Source organism: Mus musculus, chromosome 4 (assembly GCF_000001635.26).
Source record: "Mus musculus strain C57BL/6J chromosome 4, GRCm38.p6 C57BL/6J".
NCBI classification, from domain to species: domain Eukaryota; kingdom Metazoa; phylum Chordata; class Mammalia; order Rodentia; family Muridae; genus Mus; species Mus musculus.
The window spans coordinates 155,002,188-155,024,485 of record NC_000070.6 but is presented as its reverse complement, the minus strand read 5'-3'; the positions used below and the strand labels follow the sequence as shown (position 1 = coordinate 155,024,485).

The window sequence follows — 22,298 nt, the reverse complement described above, 5'->3', positions numbered from 1 at the left end:
GGCAGCTTATACAGAACCCACAGCAAGCGTATCTTGGGACCATGCTAGTGTCCATGTGGTCGCGCTGGCTCCGGATTCTGCCTACCTGTCTCAGTGCCAGGCTGGCTGCAGCTCTGCATAGCTGCTGCACACGGGCGAGTGCAGAATCTAGGTCAGGCTGGTGCAGGGAGGCAGGGTGAGCTGCCAGGGCAGTGTCTGCTCACTTTGCCTCTATCTGGGCTACTGTAGCTTCAGGCAGGACTCTGGCCCATTGACCTAGGCCAGAGACCCCCACCTCTTCCTTTGGTGTCTGAGCAGGCTGAGAGGTCCTCCTAGGGAGTGAGAAGCCAAGCAATAGGCGTGTGCTGTGGCTCATGGTGTCTGAAGATGGCACGGTGAAGGCAAGATGCTGTCTGTCTATTCGGCCAGGTCTCTGGGCACAAGGAGGCCAGCACCTGTGGCTGTGACAATTTAGGCCAAAGCCTTTGTAAAACTCCCAGAAGTTCCAGCTGCCCAGGCCTCCGCCCTCTACCACGTTCTCCATGATCACACAGACCGTGCTGATGCCTCTGTTCTCTGCTACCCACGGGCTCTGAGATTGAGACTGGGTACCAGCTCAAGGGCCTCAGTTGCTGCCCTGGCAATACAGGGTTGCTGTGGGGACAGTGACAGCATCCCATCTCCTTCTGCTGTGTCCCTTCAGCACATATCCCTCCTCCGACCATTTCTGCTTTGTCTGCTTTGGAATCAAGTGACACTTCTTTTGGACCTGACTCTGCTAGGTTTGGAGGTAGGGCAGGCGGGCATGCCAGACCTAGAATGGCAGTCTCCTTCTTGGTTAGTCTGAAGCAGCTGTGGTGCCTGGGGCATTTGTGGTCACTGGGGCAGGTATGGTCTGCCTAGACAGCCAGGGTCACTGGGATAGCTGCGGTGATGCCTGGAGAAGTCTTGGTCATGAGAGAGCTGTGGTCGCTCTGAGATATCTGTGGTCACTGGATAATGGTGGTCAGGCCAGTTCCTTATTGGCTGGTCTTTTTGAGGCCATATGTCCCTCTAAAGTGTTCATCCTGAGAATGATGAGCTAGCTCAACTCAGTGTTGGGTGTGACTCCATGAAGGGACCTGAAGACCAAAAGATCAGTGTCCCTGCTTTTACTCTGAATTCTGCATTCTGTCACCTGTCACCTGCCACCCAGGTCAGGAGGTTGTGTATCTAGGCACTGGTATCTAGGATGTGCCAGGGTTGTGGGATGGTTGGAGGCTCCTAGATCATCCTCTGAAACAGCTTTGGGTCCTCACTAGAGGCAGTAACATTGAACTCTCAGACAAGGGTAGACACAGCACTACATTGGATTTGGAGTTAAATAGTTAATAAAATGTCTTAGGCTCGGGTTGCTGCTGGGCCTGTGTCCCTCCCTGCAGCACAGCAGCCAGAACGGGCTCAACACCTGAGGGGCCTACACTTCACCATCCAGCACTTCTGAGGTGATTAAAGTGTTCCAAGCCAGCAGACCCTTGCACCTCAGGGTTCCTCAGGGTCAGAGTGACTGTGGGGATCAGTCCACCCCAGAAGGCTTCCCACTGTAGAAAACAGATTGAAGTTGGTGGCTTTTGGAGCCCTCCTGTTTGGGGCATTCTGAGACGGTCTCACAGGAGCAGAATTGGGGTCACATTAGGGCTCCTAAACTGTGCTTGTCCCCGTCCCCCCCCCCCCATGCTGTGGCCAGGCTGCTGTACTGTGGCCATCAAGATACAGTGAGCTGGGCAGAGTGCAGCTGCTCACTGGAAGCGTTTCCTTGGAGATGTATGTAGGACAGAAGTTGGAAGTCCAGATCTGAGGTGCCCCACAAAGGCTTCCGAGGTGTGAATCACTCTGCAGAGACTGGGGATGCAGCGTTGTCCTGGCCGCCTGTTTCTGGGGACTGTTGCAAAGTGGATGCTGTTGCCCATCTACAGGCAGGGCTTATGACTCCCAGAACCATGGAGCCTCAGCTCAAGGGTCCAGGCTGTCCCTGCCCTCATTCCCCCAACACCCCCCCACCCCCCGCTCTCCCAGACTGCTGATCCTCCCTAAGTGCTCCACTGGGAAGCAGGCCAAAGGGGCAGTATAATCCAATTGATTTCTCAGAGGTAACAGCTAGGACTTGAACCTAGCTGTTTGATGATGTGGCAAGCAGTTCCTTGGCCGTGATGTTTCCTGGCCAAGGAACTGCTTGTCCTAGCCCTTCCTGGCTGAGTCTGACTCTATCTATGGTGCCATTCATTGGCAGCTCTCTGATATTTCCTAGGATATATCACCCAGCCTCCATGCTCCCTTTGGCCCTTAGCCCAAGGATCCAGTGCTGGTGGGCTCATGGTACTGGCTTCTGCTCCCAGGTGCTGCTCCTGGTATGCTGGGGGGGGGGTGCCCTGGTTAGAAGTAACCAAGGGGCTCTGTCTCTGGGTCTCCAAGCAGCTCTCTCTCCTCCATGCTTAGCTGGCCTTCTCAGCTGTCCCTTATGCTGCCTCCTTTATTGCCACATCTCTACCTTCAGAGTGGTTTCCGGCTCAGTGTTATACGGCACACAAGCAAGTTGGCCAGCCTAAGTCATGCCTTGAGCCACCCACACGTTTCCTATGACACTGGAGGGTAGAAGCACCCCTGTGTAGGACTTAGAGGGGTCTACTTCATATCCTTCAGGTAAACTATGAACCTAAGTGAAAAGCAGCATGGGTGAGGGGCAGGGCCTGGCTGTGGAACACTAAGGGGCCCCCTGGCCTCTCACCTCTGTCAAACCTATAAGGCAAAAATGCTTTACCAGCCGAGAGACTAGAAGCAGGCCCTTTGGCTCCTGGGGTGGCCTGTGAGATGTGTATAATACAGCTGTGCAGGGATGAGCCTCCCGGCGCGCACTCATGAACAAGGGACAGACCTGGGGCACGTGTGCACATACGTATGGTGTTTGTGCTAACCACCGGGGAGACTGAGGCACAGAAAGGAACAGGCTGTCTCGGGGCGTAGCACCCTCCTGCCTATCTCTAACAATGCCTCTAAGGTTAAAGGCAAGGGAAGGAGAGAAGCAGCCGCTTAGATTTGGAGGGTGAGAACTGGTCCCCAGGGAGCAGAGTCCCCTTACAGTAGCAGCTCAGGTCCAGCAGAAAGCCTGTGGCCTGTGAACATGTGGAAGCCCTACCTTACCTGAGCATGTGGAGCCCGCTCTAGAGGAACAGCCCCAGCAGGGACCCCTGGGTGTTTACCCCTTACCTGTCTACTTGTTGATTTCTTCAAAGGAGAAGACTAAACTCCTTGAGTGTCTTAAACTCCTGTAGGGGCCACAGGCCCTTTCTTGCCTGCTTATGACCAGCCAGGCCACACACTTTCAGAGTGGGATCCTGCTCAAATGCCCAGAAAAGAGATCAGAATTCCAGCAAATTAACATGTGCCTGGTGGATTTTAATCACCGCTTTTAATCGCGGTCTCGGAGCTGGAAATCATCTCCTGGCTGCGTGGGGGGAGGGGGAGCTGGCTGTGTGATGGATTATTCATTACGATGTGAACTTGGGTTTCATGGCCTCTCTAGACTCAGGGGCCTCTTGTCCACCAGGGAGGATGCAGCCCCATCTGGATCGCTCTCCAGGGACCTTGTCACCTGCCTGGCTCATAATGTATCCCCCCCCCCACTCGTACCCCCACGGTTTTTGGCTTTTGTCTCATTGTCCTTTTCTCTCTCGCTCCCTGCCTCAGTTTCTCTTTTTCTGAGGAGGCTGACGACCAGTTCCTGGAGGAAACACATAAAACCCAGCTGTGGGCACCTCCCTGAGATTCTTTTCTTATGGTTCCCCCATCCTCTGGTGCCCCTGATTGGCTGTCCCGGTAGCCCACCTGTGCTTTAATATGACCTCATCAGTCGATGTGTACTCAAAGGAAAGGCCCCTTTCTTGCCTCGGATCTGCCGGTGGGATAGACATAGACCCTGGAGTTGTGCCTAGGCTGTGTGGCAATGGGAGACATAGTATCTACTCAAAGGGAATCTCCTATAGTCTAGAACAGGGATACTCTGAGTAGCAGTAGAGAAGGAGGCTGCCCCTTTAAGGGCACCAAGCAGCAGGGCCAAGGGCCTTTCCTGGCAGGACCCAGCTGGTACTACTGACTAAGGCTCTCCTCCCCCTTCACACCTGGGGCCCTGTGCAGCAGGAGGCTGTCACACCTTGGAGGTGGTAGTTCAGAGAGCCCAGAGGTGGCCCAAGTCCTCCCCACTGGGATCTGTGATTGCCAATGGCCTGTTCTCCTGGATACCCACTAACTATCCCAGGACCCCTCTAGATGTGGGCCTAAAGCCTTACCACTTCTCCTAAGCTGGAGCGAGCAGGCTGGAGAATGGAGCTTTGCCCAGATGCTGTACACAGATCATGCAGGTCCCAGAGAGGTGAACCCAGGCCGAACCCGACCATGTCATTCCTCTACACTCCGTATCCTCCAAGACCTGCCCCAGAGCAGGTGACACAGGGGCCACTCCCTGTCATACCAACAGCCACCATTGTCCCCAAGACCCCACAAACCTGTGCAGCCAAGTAGCAAGGGCTGAACAGTGGAGGCAGACAGAAGAAACTTGGGTGAACACGGGGGTGGAGCTTTTACAGAACTAGCCCTGGCTCAGCCTCCCCGAGGCTAGACACCTCCAGTCAGGGAAAACTGATGGACTGGCACCTTAGCCCATTTTGGAGGCCTTGGGGGAGTGTTGATCAAAAGGGCCCTGTGGTCATCAGGAACAGCCAGGCTCATTTGTTTGTTCCTTGAAGGTGCATAGCTACCCCTGTGGTAGGAGGGACTAGCTTTGAAAGAAAGGTGGGTATATTGAGTGGTCATTGAAGCCACTGTTGGAATTTAAAGTAGCCAGGACTGCCTCCCCTTCTGGCCCCTCAAAAGTGCTGGCTCAGTGCCCACATGAAACTCCCTCCTTGATTCATACTGATACTTCTGGATAGCAGCCAAAGTGGGCCAGGAACCGGATAGCCAAGAGTTAAGGGCAGGCGGGGCTCCCGTGGGAGGGGCGGTCCCAGTGGCAGCGAGGCCCCATCCTGCCCCTCCCCTCTCCTGTCTTTCTTCGCTAGCAAGCAGCAGTAACAGCTAGCTAGCTAGCTAGCTGCAGCAAGCTTTGAACCGGTATGGGCGCTGTGTGCGGGGCGCCTTGGATCAGGTTACAACTTTGGGGACACTGGGGACCAGCAAAGGGTCCCAGCCCCCTGGGGCCTTGCCGGTAACAGTGGGTCTGGTGCCTGTGGGCCATGGAAGAGCCTGGGCCCCCTGGTGGGCTTAGCCAGGACCAAGGTAAGGGCGAGTAGGAGGGTGTCTGGTAGAGGGCTGTGACTCTCCCTGCTCAGCTCAGATCTCAGGGCAAGTGCTGTGCTGTTCTTCATCTTAGGGTTCCTGGGAGAGCAGTCGGTGACCCCATTCCCTGCCAGCACAGTGTAGCACCCACCCCGTCTGGCATCTTGCAAGTAGATGCCTACCTTGCAGGAAGGCTCTGAGGTCCTGTTCTGCAGGGTGAGGTGTTCCTGTCCAGCAGCCACTGTTCCTGATTTCAAGTCCAATCCAGGAGATGTCTGGAGGAGAGGTCCGGGGCTGTGAGGGGCTGTGGGCTGGCGGGAGAGAGGGGGCAATGTCCTGAAGTCTCGTCAGCACCATGGACAGAAACACCACAGCCTGCCTTCCTGGTTGCCCCGAGGTTCCCTGGAATTAAACTCCCTTGCTTAGATCTGCCCCACTTTCCTGTGTAGGGAACTGGCATTGCCCTGGGCAGACAGCACGGGCCAGCAGGGGTGCACGAGTCCTCCAGGCTGCCCGCAAGAGCAGAGCGAGGCGGTCGGGTGTGAGGAGAAGCCATTCTCTTGAGTTTTCTGAGCAGGCATCTTCAGTGGCGGGTGTGGAAGAGTTTCCCCTGAGCTGGATCTCTGTCTGCCCCAACGCAAAGCTTGGTTTGGGCCAGGGTGGGAGAGGCTGAGAGGGAAAGGGACCTAATGTTATGGCCACAACAGGAGTGATCTGAGCTAGACATCAGGAAAAACTTCCTGATGAAAGCCCCGAGTTCCAATGAGAGTAGGGTATACCTTCCTGATTTGTTTGGCTGGCTTATCTGGGACTGATCTGATCTACCCTTGATTGACTTGGATGTTAAACTTGAAAGCCTGTGCGACCCCCACACTGAGGACCCCCACCCAAAGCCTGCGGGGGAAGGGAAAAGACAGTGTGGGGGCCACCTACCGGGTCAACTTGCGAGCACTCAGAAACTCTGTAGAGTGCCCTGCCACACTTGGCCTGCGTGGCTGCACCACGCACAAATGCCTGCTCCTTCCCTCCTGTCCCTTCTTTCCTCCCAGCCTAAGGTGTCCTTTGTGAGCTGGGGACAGCATGATCAAGGTGGTCAAGGCTACGGGGGTACACTCTGCTAATCCCTTGTGGGACCCAATGGCACAGTGTTTGGTGATTACACCTTCCTGGCCTCAACCCCTATCCTAGTGTGGCAGTAGGGTTGGTTGACCTGAGGGACACCAGGCTGGCCTGCAGGGTGCCCATGGAGTCTTTACCCTGGATGGCTCCTGGGCTTGGTGTACCTGCTTTGTTGAAGGGGCAGGGGCTGGAAGCTGCCACATAGCCCTGAGGCCCCAGGGTCTAGGGGACTGGACATGGACACACACAGGGTTTCCGGCTGCTTGAAGGAAGAGCCCTGGTCTTAGGAGGAGAGGGGTGGTGGTGGAAGGCCTCCAAGCCTGTCTCCATCTTCTGGTGGCTCCAGGGGAGATGTGCAACGGCAGAGTCCTCGCAGTCTCAGGATGCAGCTGAGGAAGGAGCAGATGGGTCGCAGTCCTGGGTCTGGGCCTCCATCTGCACCGCTAATGAGCTGATGACGAAGGTTCCCTAGCTCCTGGCACCTTCCCTAGAGAGCCAGGAAGCCCCTGCCCAGCAAAGCACCCCCCTCTTCTCTCAAAGCAGGTGTGGGTACAGGGCCTTGTCCTGGGCCAGGGTCTGTGGTTCCAACTCAAAGAGAATTGGCTGGGGGGAGGGCCCGGAGTAAGTAATGAGAGGAATGAGCCTGTTTATCCCCGGGAGTGTGCTTCCGGCAGAGCGTGTGGGCTCATGGCTGGCTGGACAGACTTCCCGTGTGGAGAAGGGAAGGGGCAGGTGGGGGAGGTGAGCAACAGCCCCAAGATGGGGTGTTTGCTTAGATTTTTGGGAAGTCACCCCCCTAGGTACAAGAGCCCTTTACTGGCTAGGTGTGGGTGATACTAGCTGTGGGTGATAGCCTCAAGTGAATGAGGCAAGCTGTTGGGATAACTCAAGGGGCTACGAGCCTTGAGATCTCTTCCAGCTCTCCCAGGAGGGCAGTCAGGTAAGCCTTTAGGTATGAGACAGTCCTGACTTGGAAGAACCGGCCAGTCCACCCTGGGAGGAGGCCCTCAGCTTGCAGCCCAGGGTCCCCAGAGGGCTGGGGCGTATCAGGACTCCGGGATGGTCAGGACACAGTCAGCCCTGCAGCATCCGCGGCTTCACTTCCCGCTGAAGCTCTTCCGGTTTCTAGCTTCCAGCCCTGTGATTGAGACGACTTAGGTCTTAGCAGCCCAGTTCTTAGAGGCAGCCCATGCTGTTTTGGGTTACCAGGGGTGACCCCAGGAAACATCGCAGGAGGGCCAGAACAAGCGAGAGCCTCACTCAGTCTCAACTGATACCAGGAAGCAGCTAGCATAGAGACGACCAGTCCAGAAAGGGTTGGGGCAGGTGTCTTCAACCTCAGGACACAGACACACACACACACACACACACACACACACGATAGGGATAGGAAGTCACACTGGGAGTCAGCTCTGTGTGCAGAAAAGTGCTTTCCTCTGGGGTCACTGGCCAGTTCTCTGGCACCATGGGGCCCTTGTTGCTCAATGCTGGGTACTTACTCAATGCTCAGACCTCTTGTTTCTTGTCTCTGGCCCCTGCTTGAATCCATACCCAGAGGCCACCTACCCTGTCAACTGCTGCTATCTCTCCTTGTCCCATCTGGGCTCCAGGGGAGACAGCAGGGCAGGTCTGGCTCTCATTATTACTTGTGCTCTTGAGGGGCATCCCCACCCAGATCTGATGACTACAGCCTGATTCCAGTGACAGCGCCTACAAAGGTGTCCTGGGCAGTGACTTTGGGGTCAGAATCTGTTCTAGACAGTGGCTGATCATTTGCCTTCTAGAGCCAAGCCCAAATATGCATGGGTGCTGACCAGGCCCTGCTGGAAGAGGAAGAGAGGGCAGCTGTGCCCTCAGGGAAGTGAGTGGCTGGTGGCAAAGACAGGAACCCCCAGGGACACGGGAATGAGGACCACATGAGAGAGCGGAAGACTGAGAGATGGGTTATTAATAGAGTCTTCTTCCTAGCGGGGCTGTCGAATGTGATTGAAAACACTGCTGTGAGCTGAGCTGCTACCAGCTAGTAATAGCCAGGGATACTGAGAGAGTTGAAAGGTGCTTGCTCTGCTCTGGAGGGACCCTGATTGTGGCCTTAGAGCCTAGAGGAAGCCCAGCTCTGCTGGAGATAGAGGAAAGCCAATGTTAAGACCTCTGTGGGCTAAAGGAACCAGGCCCCCATGGCCCCTGCAGGCATTTGGAGGCAGGATTGGAGGGACCTGGTTTAGGCCTGAACATGTGTGGATATCTCTAAGTGAAAGCACCGGGCAGTGGATACTGCTGACCTTTGAGAGTGCCCTGTTTATTTGCTGCCACTGTGGCTGCAAAGGTGAGTTCCTGACCCCTGACCCCGTCACATACAGCTTAATGGCTTTGAACCTGGCTTCATCACTCCTCTTGGCTAATAGATCAGCAATAAGGCCCTGTAAGTTCACTCTCTGGGCTGGATAGGGGTTAAGATCTTGAAGCTGGTACCACCAGCAGTCGACGGGCCAGGCTGCTACCCAATCTCTGCAGTCCAGGGCCAGGTCCCCGAGCTGTGGGGACTTCTGAGAGAAGGTGACAGCTCAGGTCAGCTCATGGATGGACCAGTTCGCTAGCGTGGCGAGTGGATGGTGGATGGCCAGGCAGAATCCGTTTCTACCCTCTAGGCTGCCCCAGGCATCTGAACACAGGGCAGAACAAGATCTGAGTGGCCTGTCTCAGTCCCCCTTTGGCCAACCCCACTGCTCAGCCAGGGTCAGGACAAACGTGATGGGTCAGGCCCCCCTCTCACAAAACTTGCTTCCTCCTGCTAGAAGCTAGAGCTTGCATATCACGAGGCAGGCACTGCTGGAGGAAAAGGGCATATCCACCCAGCAGAGCAAGCCTGCTCTTCCATCCCCAGGACAGCCTCAGACCTGTTCAGATTGTTTCTACTTCCTTAGGTCCCGTCTTGGCTCAAGTGCCCCCAAGCAACCAGCCCCTTGGGTCTGGATGGGGAGGGCAGGAACGAGCCGGCTCACACTCCCTGATACAGTAAAAATAGTTGGGGAGGAGGCGCCCAGACGTGCGGGGGGGATGCGTTGCTGTTCTCAGACGTTTAAATAAGCTTGGCCATATGTGTGTGGGCCTGTCCCTCCCCGCTGAGTGGCATGGGACCAGGGGCCAGGCTCATTCCGGTGGGTGCTGTGGAGCTGGGGCAGTACGGCATCTTCCTTCTTCCACCCTACCCCAGGCACCATCTAAGTGTTCGGGTGGCCTGCAGATTGGGAAGCAGCCTGGGGAGGATCAAGGCTGTGGGGGAAGGGCTGGGGGAGCTTCATTCTCTAATGTCCTATGCTGCTGCTCTTTAGAGCCCTGCTCACTAGGTAACAGCTGCAAGTCCCATCCTACCTGTGGGATAAAGGCCCTTGTACCCAAAGGTGCCCCCCGTGCACGTGTTCATGCTTGGCAAGGCCTGTGGGTACTATTTGTAGGCTTATTGGGAGGGTAAATTGATTTTCCGGCTCTCCCCGGGGAGAGGCAAATCCACTGAATGGCTGTTGGTCTCTTGCTCACAGCAGCCATCAAGCTGGGTTTACCCACTGTGTGAGGACAAGATCGATCTGCCTCACAGTAGTGAAATGGTACCAACACTGCCCACCTCTGGACGGCACGGCACGGGATCTTTCCCTTTCAGCAGCTGTCAGTGTCCACGGGCCCCGCTGGGGCTGTGAGGACATGCCTTTCATCCGAAGGGGAGCTGAAGCACCGAGGTGACAAGGATACCCAAGCTGGGGGAGTACCCGTGTCACAGCAGCTGCCTGGCCGGGCCACCATGGTCTGCAGCTATGAGGCCGAGCTGAGGGGAGTCGTGATGTCTTCCAGCTGGGCTCCCCTCTCCACCTGTGCTTCCAATGTGTGTATCTGAGCACCAGGACTTCTGGGCCTGGGCTGCAGCTGGCTGGACTCTAGGGAGACTAACCCACTAATTCTAGTGTGGCCCGGGTGTGTAGCTGCCCATAGCTCCCAGAGCAGACTAAGTGGCCGTGGCTCTTCTTGGTCATCCCCATCCATCCTGTCTCTTGTTTGCTGCTTCTGGGTGAGGCTGAGACGGAGCAGAGAGGAGACCCTTGGGAGCAGGCAATATTCTGTGGGGGAGCTGTGTGGGTCGATAATGGGGCAGGGGAAGTTAGGACAGAGGAGTCCAGGAGCTTCCTGTCCTGGGGGTGGGCAGCTGGGGGAGGTGAGCCTCTTCTGGTAGGCAACCAATTCCTTTCCCACATAAGACTTTGTGGGGCTGATACATGGTGTCAAGTCGGGGAGGTGACAGGCTACTCCTGCCTGAGCCACTTGGGTGAGGACCATGGTAGATGTCTTCCCCTTTCTGGAAGCTGCACATCTTTGGCTCCTGGGGACCCTCCTGAACTTCTGGGGAAGCAGGGTGCTCTAGAGCCTGGTTGTGAAGGAGAGCAGATGAAGGGCACTCTGGGGCCCCAGAGTCCCTCTGTGACTTTAATATGAGGAGCTGACTACCTCTGGCCTCTGAGAATGACCCAATCACCCACCAGACTGGACCTGGGTCCTAAGTATAGCTATGGGCTTCTGGGTGGCCCTGTATAGATGTGAGGTCCTGGAAGCATCAAAGGGAGGCAGGGTACTCCTTCCATCCATTACAGGTAGCTCTTCTGGGAATGGCTGCCCTTCTCTCTGTGGCAGGGGCTGGGGGTATACGTCTGAGCTTCCCACACGGCTTAGGTGGCCAGGTGGTCAAGTTCAGTCCAGCTGTTAGTGGGCTTGAGTCCTGTGTGGCCAGTTACCTGGGCTCTTACTTGGACAAGCTGCCCATGGTAGCTTGCCCTCTGCCGTCTCCCTCAGCTAGGGTACCGGTTTGCTCAGTGGCTGAAGTGCCATGTCCACCTATCTTTTGCAGTATCAGAAGTGGGCAGGGTTACCTTGGTCCTCAGGACAGTGGAAGAGGCCTTACTGCCAGAGGCCTTACTGGTGGCCGGGTGTGAGGGAGGATTAGCTGGGCTTCTGACAGCCTAGTATGCACAGGATTATGGCCTGGGGCCACCCACCAGAAGGGTCAGGGAGTCTGGAGTGCAGTGCTCCGAGTCCTCCACTGGGGGCACTGTTGCTTCTAGATCTGCTCACCCTCTGAAGCCATCTGGGCAGCTAACTCCTAGAGAACGGTGGGAGACTGACTGGTGGATGGCTAAAAGCAGATGGGGGAGAGGGCAGAAGTAGCCAGCTCTGGAGAGATTTGGGAAGCGTGAGTGGCCCTAGACTGGGCTAGGCCCAGACAAGGGAAGAGAAGGTGTGTCCAAAGGTAGGGTACCTAGAGAGAACAGGACATCTGGAAATTCTGGTATACAGTGGTGTGTGTGTGTGCGTGTGCGTGTGTGTGCGTGTGTGTGTGTGTGTGTGTGTGTGTGTGTGTATCAAATGGGAAGTGCAGTGGCATGGTCACTGGAGGCCTAGGGAGGGCTGTAGGGATGTGGACAGCATAAATGTCATCCAGGGTGAAGCATTAAGAATGCCTGTCCCATCTTGCCCAGCCTTAGCAGCCCACGGTTTTCCTGACACCTGGATTTAAAAAACAAAAACAAAAACAACAACAAAGACCCCAGCTTTTATCCACTACTCACTGGGGATCCCGGGCTTCACCTACACAGGTGACCATGCCATCAGGTCAGGATCTCCTGTGGCCTGTCTCCCTGGGGAGCGCCAGGGCTGTGCTACTTCCTGTCCTGGTGGTAAATGGTTCCTTATGCTAATTTGTGGCAGAGAGGGCAGGCTGCCTGTCCACCTCCAGCCAGCAAGGCCTCTGGCCAAGGCTCCTAATTGGGTCCTGGGTTTGGCTGTGAGTTGATTATATTGGATCTGGCCCAGTGGGTCCTGATTCCTTCTGGCTGAGCTTCCTGTTGTCCAGGACACATGAACAGGCAGGCCAGGGTCAAGAGGGTGGGCTGGACAGGGGTACCCAGGCTACTTTGTGAAGCAGGGTGATGTGGCTATTGGATGTGGAGTCCCCCCTCCCCCGGCAAGGACTCCCAGGATGAGCTGTCCCTTGCCAGAAACAGAAGCCTGGTTAGGGAGGAAGCTGGGGTGCCGTGATCCAGAGGCGGTGAAGCTGAGATGAAACCCCACCTCCCTTTCTTAACCATCTCTCCTGTCTCTGCTTGCCCTGAGTAAACCATGCAAAGTTGAATGCAGTGATGAGCACGTCTTAGATGCTCAGTGGCCCCATAGGCTGGTGTGGAGTGGTGGCCGGTGTCCTGGCAGATGATCAGGGTCCTCTCTGGGTCAGGAGACTGTCATGAGAGATCTGGATACCCGGATATGTCCAGCCTTGGGTGCAGAGTACAGTGATAATGTGCCCTGGGTAGTGGGATATCCCCACAGCTTTGGTTCTGTTGGGCATGGGAAGAAGGCAGCTGGGGGGTGGGGAAGGGCTGGGATTTGGAGTGGAATCTGCACAAGGCTCAGGGAACCTACATTCTCCTTCCCATACTGGATGTCAAAGTAGAAAGGTCTGTCCTGTCTTGCCTAGCCTTAGCTGGCCCTGCGCTGGCTTAGCTCTGGCCTCCAGCCAAAGGGGACTGGGTTCTTGGCCCTGGGGTTTGGGACAGCATGCGTCTGCTTTTTTTGTCCCATCTGTGGACCAGCTCACTACCACACAGTGGGGATCAAGTTGGAAGTCCTTATACGTACAAGGATTTCAAGTAGCAGGAAGTGAGAGCTCAAAACAAAGACACAGATACCAGCTCTGGATGGGCAGGGTTAGGAAGACAGCCTCATGTAGGACCACACCTGTGGACAGACAGACTCTCCTGGGGGGCAGTGTCCTCACAGAGGCCCTCACTCCTGGTCTTGTAAGCACTGTTTTATGTCCCAGGAGGGTCCCATGCCTAACCTGTTACCTTGCCTCAGCCTCAAACATGAGTCTGGTGGCTCATGAAGCAGCCTGCTCTGAGCTGGCAGCTGGGCCCTCCCCTGGCCTAAATCCTTTGTCCAGCTGGGCTGAATCCAGCAGGATTACTGGGCGGATTGGCCAAGGATGGCAGGGTGAGGCTTGGCAGCTCCCCCACCCCTGGCATTCATCTTCTTCAAATAGGCCTGGAGGTTCTAGAGGATGGGCGGACTGGCCTGGGGACCATCCAGGGCCGCAGGCAGCAGTTGGGTCAATGCCAGTGGGACCTGGGAACAGCCCTTGCGGGGCTTCAGTGGGCTCCAAGGAGGAAGACGAAGAGGTAGAGGAGAGAAGGGGATCCCTGAGGAGCCCCTGTGCCAGCTGACACCTCAGCTTGGCCTGTCGCTGAGGGTCCCTTTTGGCTTGGGGGACTACGGCTTGGATATGCCTGGTCCCCAGCCGTCTGCTGCCAGCCAGACCACAGGAGCCGTGGCTTGCCTGGCAGAGGTACTCCTCTGGGTTGGAGGGAGCGTGGTAGTGTCACCAAGATGGCAGCTCAGCCTTGTAGGTAAGAAAGGGCAAAAACCAAGTCCCTCCTAGGGACTGGCCAAGCCCTATGGGGCCACAGGATGCATAGCTTCCTATGGAAGTTAGGGCTGCCTCTGGGGCCTGGGATCCTTCCTTCGCCACACCAACATCCCAATTCCTTTGCTTCTTCCTCTGGGATCTCCAGGCCCAGAAACATTGCCTCTTTGCCCCCAGCCAGAAATCCTGTCCACCTCCTTAGCAGAGCTTGGAGGGTGAACTCCAAGTGGGAAGAAGGCAAGGCAGAACTGGAGCCAGAAAGCCCTGGTTGAATGTGCTGGGGGTATGGGGGTGGCTCATGTGGCTTCAGAGCTCTTTCTGAGGGGGGTCCTTGGAATTTTGTGGGGCAACAATACCTTCAGTGTAGCTATGGAGGCATGCAGGTGTAGACACAATGGTCTCTAGATGGTGTCAGGGAGGCCCTGTACTGTGAAGCACTGGACAGAAGGAAAGGGCTGTTGGGTGGCCAGTAGAAGGGTTCAGTGTGTGGAGTGGCGGAGGCCCTGGTCAGGGATGCCTGGTTCACTTGCTGCTCCTTGCTCCAGCAGCAGAAGGTGCACATTCAGTGGCTTAACTCTAGAACCACATCAGGGTTCTAGAGTAGTCTCTGTCCCCAAACGCTACCTCAAATGCACTAAGCAACCACGCTTGTGTCCCCACTGGCTGTGTCCCCTAGAGAGCCCTATCTACCTTGACTTTCCACCCCATGCCTACAGTTCCCCTCTGCTTATGGCCAGTAAGAGCTTCCTCCAGAAAGCCATCTGACCTGGCACCACTGTGGTTTTCTGCACCTCCTGTCTGCTGATGTTTCATTGCTGGCACTCAGGAGATTTGTCCCCCTGGCTCCTGGGTTTCCTAGGCATAGATAGGCTTGGGTCTGGCCTGAAGTCCTTCCCCTGGGACAGAAGTTGACAAAGGAGGTGGCAGGTGGCTCAAGGGGAGAGGAATAAGCTATGGACTTGAACCCAGCACCTCAGCCTCCCAGCTCTGTGCCTTTCTATAGGGTTTCTCGCTGACTTGGCTGCTCATGAGACAGGTGATGTTCCTGGTGATGCCACAGAAGGGTCAGTAGGCTGTCAGGAGTGGCCCATGGCACAGGCTAGCTGCCAGGTTTGGTGCATGGTGCCTAGGTCCACCTTGTGCCCATTTCTGGGAGCTCCCTGTACAGTGGTCTGGGCTTTGGTCTTTGTCTCTGACTATTTGGCAGTCTGAGCAAAGGCCACTTAGGATCTCAGTGGTTTCTTGGACTGGCCCAGGTGTCAGGGGACAGGCCAGTGCCGAATGTCTTCCCTGGTGCCTCAACCCACCTCCAGTGGGCCTGCGTCCAGCAGAGAAGGGGTGGTAACCTGTCTGTCTCATGTTTGGACAGGACCACACAGGCCCTTGGGAGTGAGGTGAAATTACCAGGGCTCTCATAGCTTCTGTCTATCTGTCTGTCTGTCTGTCTGTCTGTCTGTCTCTGTTGCGTGTCCACCTGTGTCTAGTGGAGCGATGCATGAGTGCCATGCAAGAGGGGACCCAGATGGTGAAGCTCCGTGGCAGCTCCAAGGGATTGGTCCGCTTCTACTACCTGGATGAGCACCGCTCCTGCCTCCGATGGCGTCCCTCCCGCAAGAACGAGAAAGCCAAGAGTAAGTCAGCAACCCAGGGGAGGGGGTGGGTAGGCACGGACCTGGGAGCACAGGACAGGGCAGCCTCCAGAGTAGACAATGACACAGGGTTAAGACCCTGCTGAGATGCTGTGCTGGTCATCCTTAGACTTTAGTGGTCTGGGGTTTCTGCAGTGAGCTCTGGAACAAGGTCAGATGGCCCTTGCCCAGCTGAGTTCTGGGACTCCATGGAGACTGGATATCTTAGTGCATTGCCCCATATCAAATGCAGAGGGCAGAGAGGGATAAAGAGCTATCAGACCAGCCAAGGGGGACGAGTCTGTCCTGAAACCACAGAAGCCTACACAGTCAGGAGCACTGAAGGCAGGCTGGGAGTCCAAGGCCGTGTGGGCCAGAGCACTTGATGTGGTTTGCAGGGGTCGTTCAAGTTGCATAGTTCTCGTGGAGTGGAGAGTCAGAGTTGGAGAGGATGAGTCGGGGGCCCCTCTCGGAGAGACACCAGAGTCTTACATGCTGTGAGAAGCAAAGTTCTAAGGTCCCTCTGGCTTTGCCAACAGCAGGACCAGGTGTGCCAGGGTAGGCTTCAGCCCAGCAGTTACCAAGGGTACCACTATGGAGTCCCAGGAGACAGTTGCTCTGATAGGACCCTGGAGGGCCCATGTGAGAAAGAGTCCCAAGGTGAAGTCATCCTAGAGCAGGTGGCTTCTGCTGGCTCCTGGAGCCAGTGTAGACTGGCTCTGCCTTGGGCCTGAGGGAGTTGCCTCCAGGCTACACAGGCAGAGCCTGGTGCCTAGCCAGGAGTTGATCATCCAGGGAGAACCTTGACAAGGAGATGGCAAAACAGTCTATTTCCTGGTAGCTGAGCATTGATGAGCCATGGAGCTCCCTCCCCCTCCTCCCCAGGGCCCTCCCCCAAGTAACTGGAAGAATAAACTGAGGAATAAGAACGTTTTCAGCTTTCCATCTTGACCACCCCTGGAGGCCCAGTGGGTACAGAACTCAGTGCAGAGAGGAATAGGTGAAATGTTGGTCCCTGGACCAAGCTGGAGCCCATCTCTTTGACTGCCACACTCATGCCAGAGAGCTTGAGAAAGGCAAAAGACAGAACAGGGGACATCTGGTGCCCAGAAGGAGACACTGGCCACCTGTGGTCTGCATCTCTGTGAGGAGCTCCTACTCAGACATCGGGACAGAGTCTAAAGGCAGCAAGCTGCTCATCCTCTCAGAGATGGATCTGAGCAGAGGGTCCCCTGAGCTGGTATGAGGAAGAGACTTCATCAGGACATGCTGGCACACCTGTCACCCAGCACACCTGTGAGTTGAGCTGCAGCTGCCGGCTACGTACACCTGGCTTCTTGCCTGCAGTGCTGGACTTGTTACTGAAGCAGCCGCAGGATCTAGCCGTACCCGGTGCAGGGGCTCTTTGAAATGGAGAGATGAGCTGGTTAGAGTTTGACAGGTAGAGTGGGTCGCTTTTGACGTCTTAATGTGCACCAGAAGAAGCTCAATCCTGGGATAGCCAGGTGCCTAGACTGCCAAAGGGGACGAGTACCTCTCTCTCATTTTCCTTGGTGCTCATGCGTGTGTGCACGCATGTGTATTTTATCCCTAAAGGAGGAAGAGAAGGCCTATAGTCCGCAGAGCAGGATGAGGGGGGTTAGCTAAGCATACTGGAGGGTAGAGGGGCATTAGGGGTCCCTCTGAGCATGGGCTCAGTGAGGAGGTGTTAAATTGAGGTATCAGCCATCGAGAACAAGGCTGCAATCTGCTTAACTCAGGGTGTTCTGGGCCTAAAGAGTCGGGGGACACTTGGGTCACTGGTGTCTCGGAATCCTCCGACTTGCCTGCAGTTTCCATCGACTCCATCCAGGAGGTGAGTGAGGGCCGGCAGTCTGAAATCTTCCAGCGCTACCCGGACAGCAGCTTTGACCCCAACTGCTGCTTCAGCATCTACCATGGCAGCCACAGAGAGTCGCTGGACTTGGTCTCACCCAGCAGTGAAGAGGCACGTACCTGGGTCACCGGCCTTCGCTACCTCATGGCTGGCATCAGCGATGAAGACAGCCTAGCCCGTCGCCAGCGTACCAGGGACCAATATCCTTAGGCTCCAGGGGTGGGGACAGACCCCCTCCACTATCCGCCTGGGTAGGGTCTCCCAGTGAAGGGAAGATAAGGGGGGGTGCTTGGGCTGGGGACTCTTGCTCCTTGCCTCCTAGGCTGGAGGGAGGAGTAGGCCAGGTCAGGCCCATGGACTGTGTTGGCCCCTAACTCAGCCCCAAAGTGGCTGAAGCAGACGTTTGATGAGGCTGACAAGAACGGGGACGGCAGCCTGAGCATCAGTGAGGTTCTGCAGCTGCTACATAAACTCAACGTGAACCTGCCCCGGCAGAGGGTGAAACAGATGTTCAGGGTGAGTGCTGAGCATGGCGGCTTGAGTCCCCTGTGGGAACACCTTCCGGGACTACAGATGGGAAGCTGGGGGTGGCCATTCAGGCCTGAGCTGTGGGAAGTCACCACAGGGGGCATGGTCACCTCACAGGGTAGGTATCCAGGGACTTTGGGGTGTCACCTCTTGGCAACTGTGCCAGGTGCTGCTCTGCTGATTGTCGGGCAGGGCTGAGCACTAAGCATAGGCCTACCTAGGTAGACCGGGCACGTAAAGTAAGCACTCAGATGCATCCAGTCACTCGCTGGTCTCCAATAATCCCCAGCCTTAAAGACACACACGGCCCATCAAAGAGCTGGACCAGCATGCAGCAGCTCTCATTAGCCACCCCACTTTGCCATGACCCCCAAACACCCTGCTGTTAGGAGTTATGAAAATGCATCCTTTATTGTCTGTAATTACTTCTGTCTTTTGGGAACCTCCATGGGAGAGAAACTCTTACATTAGCAACTCCCAGTTTGGGGGCAGGGATGGGCTGAGGCAGCAAACCCAGATCTTTGACCTCATTTCCTTTCTGTAGCCTAGAAAGGGGTTTCTGTGAGCATGGTGCCTTGTTTGTCCCTAACACGTGCACGTGTGTCCACACATGCACATACACATGCACACACTCACTCATGGTCTGACATCTTTACTGTGTCTGTCCCCCCACCCCCATGCACACAAAGGCACAAACAGGCACGCACACACACACACACGCATGCATAAACATGCACATACACACATATATATGCTCATGGCCTGACAGCTTTGCTATGTCTACCTCCCCATGCATGCACACACACACACACACACACACACACACACACACACATGCACACACATGCTCATGGTCGATAGCTCTGCTGTGTCTTTCCCCCCTCCCACATGCACACATATGCATACATACACACACACACACACTCATAGCCTGACAGCTCTCCTCTCTCTCTCTCTCTCTCTCTCTCTCTCTCTCTCTCTCTCTCTCACACACACACACACACACACACACACACACACACAGGCACACATGCACACACACACACATTGCCTGACAGCTTGGCTGTGTCTGCTCTCCCCACCCCCACACATGCGCACATCCATACACACTCATGGTCTGACAGCTCTGTTGAGTCTGCTCCCACCACACCCCACACCCACACACATCCACACATCCACGCACACTCATGGTCTGACAGCTCTGCTGAGTCTGACCCTCAGAGGTTCTTGCGTGTGCAGTCATGCTAGACAGGCAGCTATGCTCAGGTGAAACAATGACAGGTATTAGCTGGGTCTCTGTGTGAGTGACAGCAGTGGACAGGACTCTCCCAGACTGCCCACTGAAGACCATGGGAGTGTTCATTGCCCTTCTGATGGTTCCTGTTGGGTCAGCAGTTGAACAGCGGGGCCTAGCAGGTGACTTGCATCCAATCCATCCTCTACTGCCTACACTGGGCCTTAACCCTTAGCCCTTCCAGGACAGCTCTGGGCTCAGCATGCTTTGCTCAGGCTGAGAATGCACTAAGGGCCAGGCAGCAGGCAAGATGGGACTCGGTTTGGAGCAGCCTGAGAGAAAGAGGAGGAAAACACCCGTGGCGTGTTGGGAGAGAAGGGAGGGTTTAAGCTCTAGCCCTTGATAGATCTCAGAATTTGTGTTTTCTGAGTACTGAGTACTGAGTCCCTCTGGGTAGTCCCAGGCCTAGCTCCTTTAGATTGCCAATAGGAAGCCCTGGGGAGAGATGAAAGACCATACTAGATGAGAGGCTAGCAGGTGGTAGCAGGTGTAGATGGGATGGAGTTACAGGTTGGTATGTACAGGAAGCTGTGGGGTTATGTCCTGGAGACATGGGTCTTGGCACGGTTCAGTGGTCTTTACAGAGTACCCAGACCCTAAAAGCCTGATCTCTCAGCCCATGAAGAGTCGATTTAGGCTAAGACCTCACAGTGACCTCCATAGGCACTTGGAGCCCTAGGATGGAAATGTGGCCTTCTGCAAGGCTCGGGCCACTCTGACCATCAGTATCAGGGTGATCTGGAACTGTGTAATTAGAGCAGAGACCTGCGTAGCAGATGCAGCGGCTTTAACATAATTTCATTAAGTCTAAGATACGATTGGAATGTGGGGCTGGTTAGCACACTGGTCCTCAGGTTTAATGACCCAAGAGAACCCTTGGGCTAATCAGAGCTTAACTCGCCAGGGGGCTTGGTGGCATTTCCCTTGCCACCTGGGCTCCCATTCTGGCTCTCTTCCTGTCTTCCCTGGGGACACTAGGGGGTCAGCCCACGGATGGCCAGGGAGAAAGAAGCCAGTGGGTTAATATGAGTGCCCAATTGCAGATCCTCCGTGAGGCCCTACAACTTTGGTGTGACAGATTTGGTGCCAGTTGTAGATAGTTTCTGCGATTGTGTGACATTTAGAATTCTGGGGGCTTTTCAGAGGCTATAAAACTGCTAGGGCCCAGAGAAGCATGGTTGGTTGCTGTTGGTCGCAATTTGTTAAGTAGTCATGTTTAAAGAAGAAGAAATTAGCTATCATGAGGGCAAAGATCTAACTTGCCCTAAGGAACTCTAAACTCAAATGCCCCTAATCAGCATAAAGTAGTCTAACGATAACATCACCCCCCTCCCAACCCCTGACTTTATTCAGGGATCTCTTTCTTTTTCTCTTTATCCTTCTTTCTCTCCTATCTAATGTCAGGGGATTGAAAAGATGGAAGAAAAAAGAACCCACAAAGTAGCTAAAGGCAGCTTCACTGTGTAAGCTGTGGCATGGGTCTCTTTGGTCCCCATGGTGATCCTGAGCTATCAGGGCCATCCCAATCCTGCATCCAAATACTGAGTACTGTCACTCAACAGTGAGCATCCATCCCTTTGGGATAAACCCTTTACAGTGAATACCAATTCAGGGCTGTTACCTCCAAGCAAATGTGGGCTCACCCACCTCATCTAGCAGGTCCTTACAGAACTAAAGCCCAGTCTTTCGAGCTCATAGAACTGAAGCAACCCCTCCCACAGAGTCCTTCCTGAGCCACTCCCGAGATTCTTGGGGCCACTATGAAGCCCTGGCACCCTTATTTTAAGAGTCTTCCCCTGGCCTGGGCCTGGGGTGTACACTGCATCCTGGGTAATGGCGCCCGTGGTAGATGCTCCTTACGTCTGTAAAGGTTGGGAAGACATCATGGCTTCCTTGGACATCCCTGTGGAACAGTTTCTGGGGGTTATCTTATGAGTCCTTTTCTCTGTAAAATGAAGATAGTGAGCAAGAGCACGTCTCTGGATACCTGAGCCAGGACACTGCTGGGCCCTCTGGGGCCCCAAGTGTCTCTTGTCAGAGGGCAGGTGGCCAACTGTGGCTGCAGATGTAGGCACAGAGCCCAAGGTGGAAGGAGCTCCAGTGGAAGACTTCACCTCACAAGGCAGGGTGTTGGTAACTACAGTGTAGGTGACCATGGGGTTTGGTTACCGGTTGGCCTTGCAAGGCGTGGTGTAAGGGAGCGGTGGCTCCGATCTGTGCTTTCAAGGGCCACAGTGCTTTTCTGGTGGGAGAAGAGAGAGGGGCTGTTGGAGGGGTGCTGTGGGTAGTGGCAGAGGAAGGGAAGCTGGGCTTGACACTGGGAGTAGTAAGGTTGCAGCACGGATGGTGACCCCAGGTTGGGTGTCACAGGAGGCGGACACAGATGACCATCAGGGGACATTAGGCTTTGAGGAATTCTGCGCCTTCTACAAGATGATGTCTACCCGCCGAGACCTCTACCTGCTCATGCTGACCTACAGCAACCATAAGGACCACTTGGATGCCTCCGACCTGCAGCGCTTTCTGGAGGTGGAGCAGAAGGTGAGGCCCTGCCAGAAGCTGTGTGGCTGGTGGGTGTGGCCTCAATTTCAGCCTCAGCTTCTGCCACCATGTGTTCTGAGCTTCCTAGCAGAGTAGAGTTGGGCCCTTGACGCTGCCAGGTAAGTGAGGAAGCTTATAGGTTCTTCGCAGACAGAGGGGGCCTCTGGTCAGCTCCATTCTGGCATTGGGTCCCACACCCAAAGCCTCCAGGGGGTCACCCCTCCCCTTGGCAAAATTTTCATACTGAGCATTTCATGGGCTGGGGTTACATTGCCCGATCTTTGGGAACCACTCTTCTGGATGTTGATGCAGCAATGTGTTCCGCCTGACTCCACATGTGGCCTTTCTGCAGTTACCAGTCCATTCAGCAAACACTTAAATACCCCTAGCATTTTTTACCTCGGCCCTAGGAACTCAGTCCACCATGAAGGAATCAACACCAAAACTGTGTTTCTAGGCACTGCCCTGCTGCCTACCCCACTCATGTGTGGAGCCCCAGAGACACCATCCCCTCACCTTAGATCAGGCCTGGGCATGGACAAGGTACTGCCCACTCTGATGACAGGG

At 55.3% G+C, this 22,298-nt stretch overlaps 1 protein-coding gene across 17 annotated transcripts in view; it reads left to right on the top strand.

Annotated features, from left to right (window-relative positions):
• Plch2 (phospholipase C, eta 2) overlaps positions 1 to 22,298 on the top strand; it is an 80,977-nt gene that overhangs the window by 39,606 nt on the left and 19,073 nt on the right. For 12 of the 17 annotated variants that reach the window (XR_001784150.1, XR_881430.1, XM_011250270.1 and 9 more), the window contains 4 exons: positions 15,349 to 15,495; positions 17,325 to 17,568; positions 17,755 to 17,884; positions 21,561 to 21,731. Coding sequence is in view for 15 of the 17 variants with exons in the window: in XM_011250270.1 (XP_011248572.1) it covers positions 15,349 to 15,495; positions 17,325 to 17,568; positions 17,755 to 17,884; positions 21,561 to 21,731 (692 nt within the window). In the remaining 2 variants the exon portion in view is untranslated. Of the gene's footprint in view, positions 1 to 5,050; positions 5,287 to 5,380; positions 5,573 to 13,460; positions 13,848 to 15,348; positions 15,496 to 17,324; positions 17,569 to 17,754; positions 17,885 to 21,560; positions 21,732 to 22,298 lie in introns of those variants that run through there. The other 5 variants (NM_001113360.3, NM_175556.5, XM_011250269.2 and 2 more) reach the window with 4 other exon arrangements.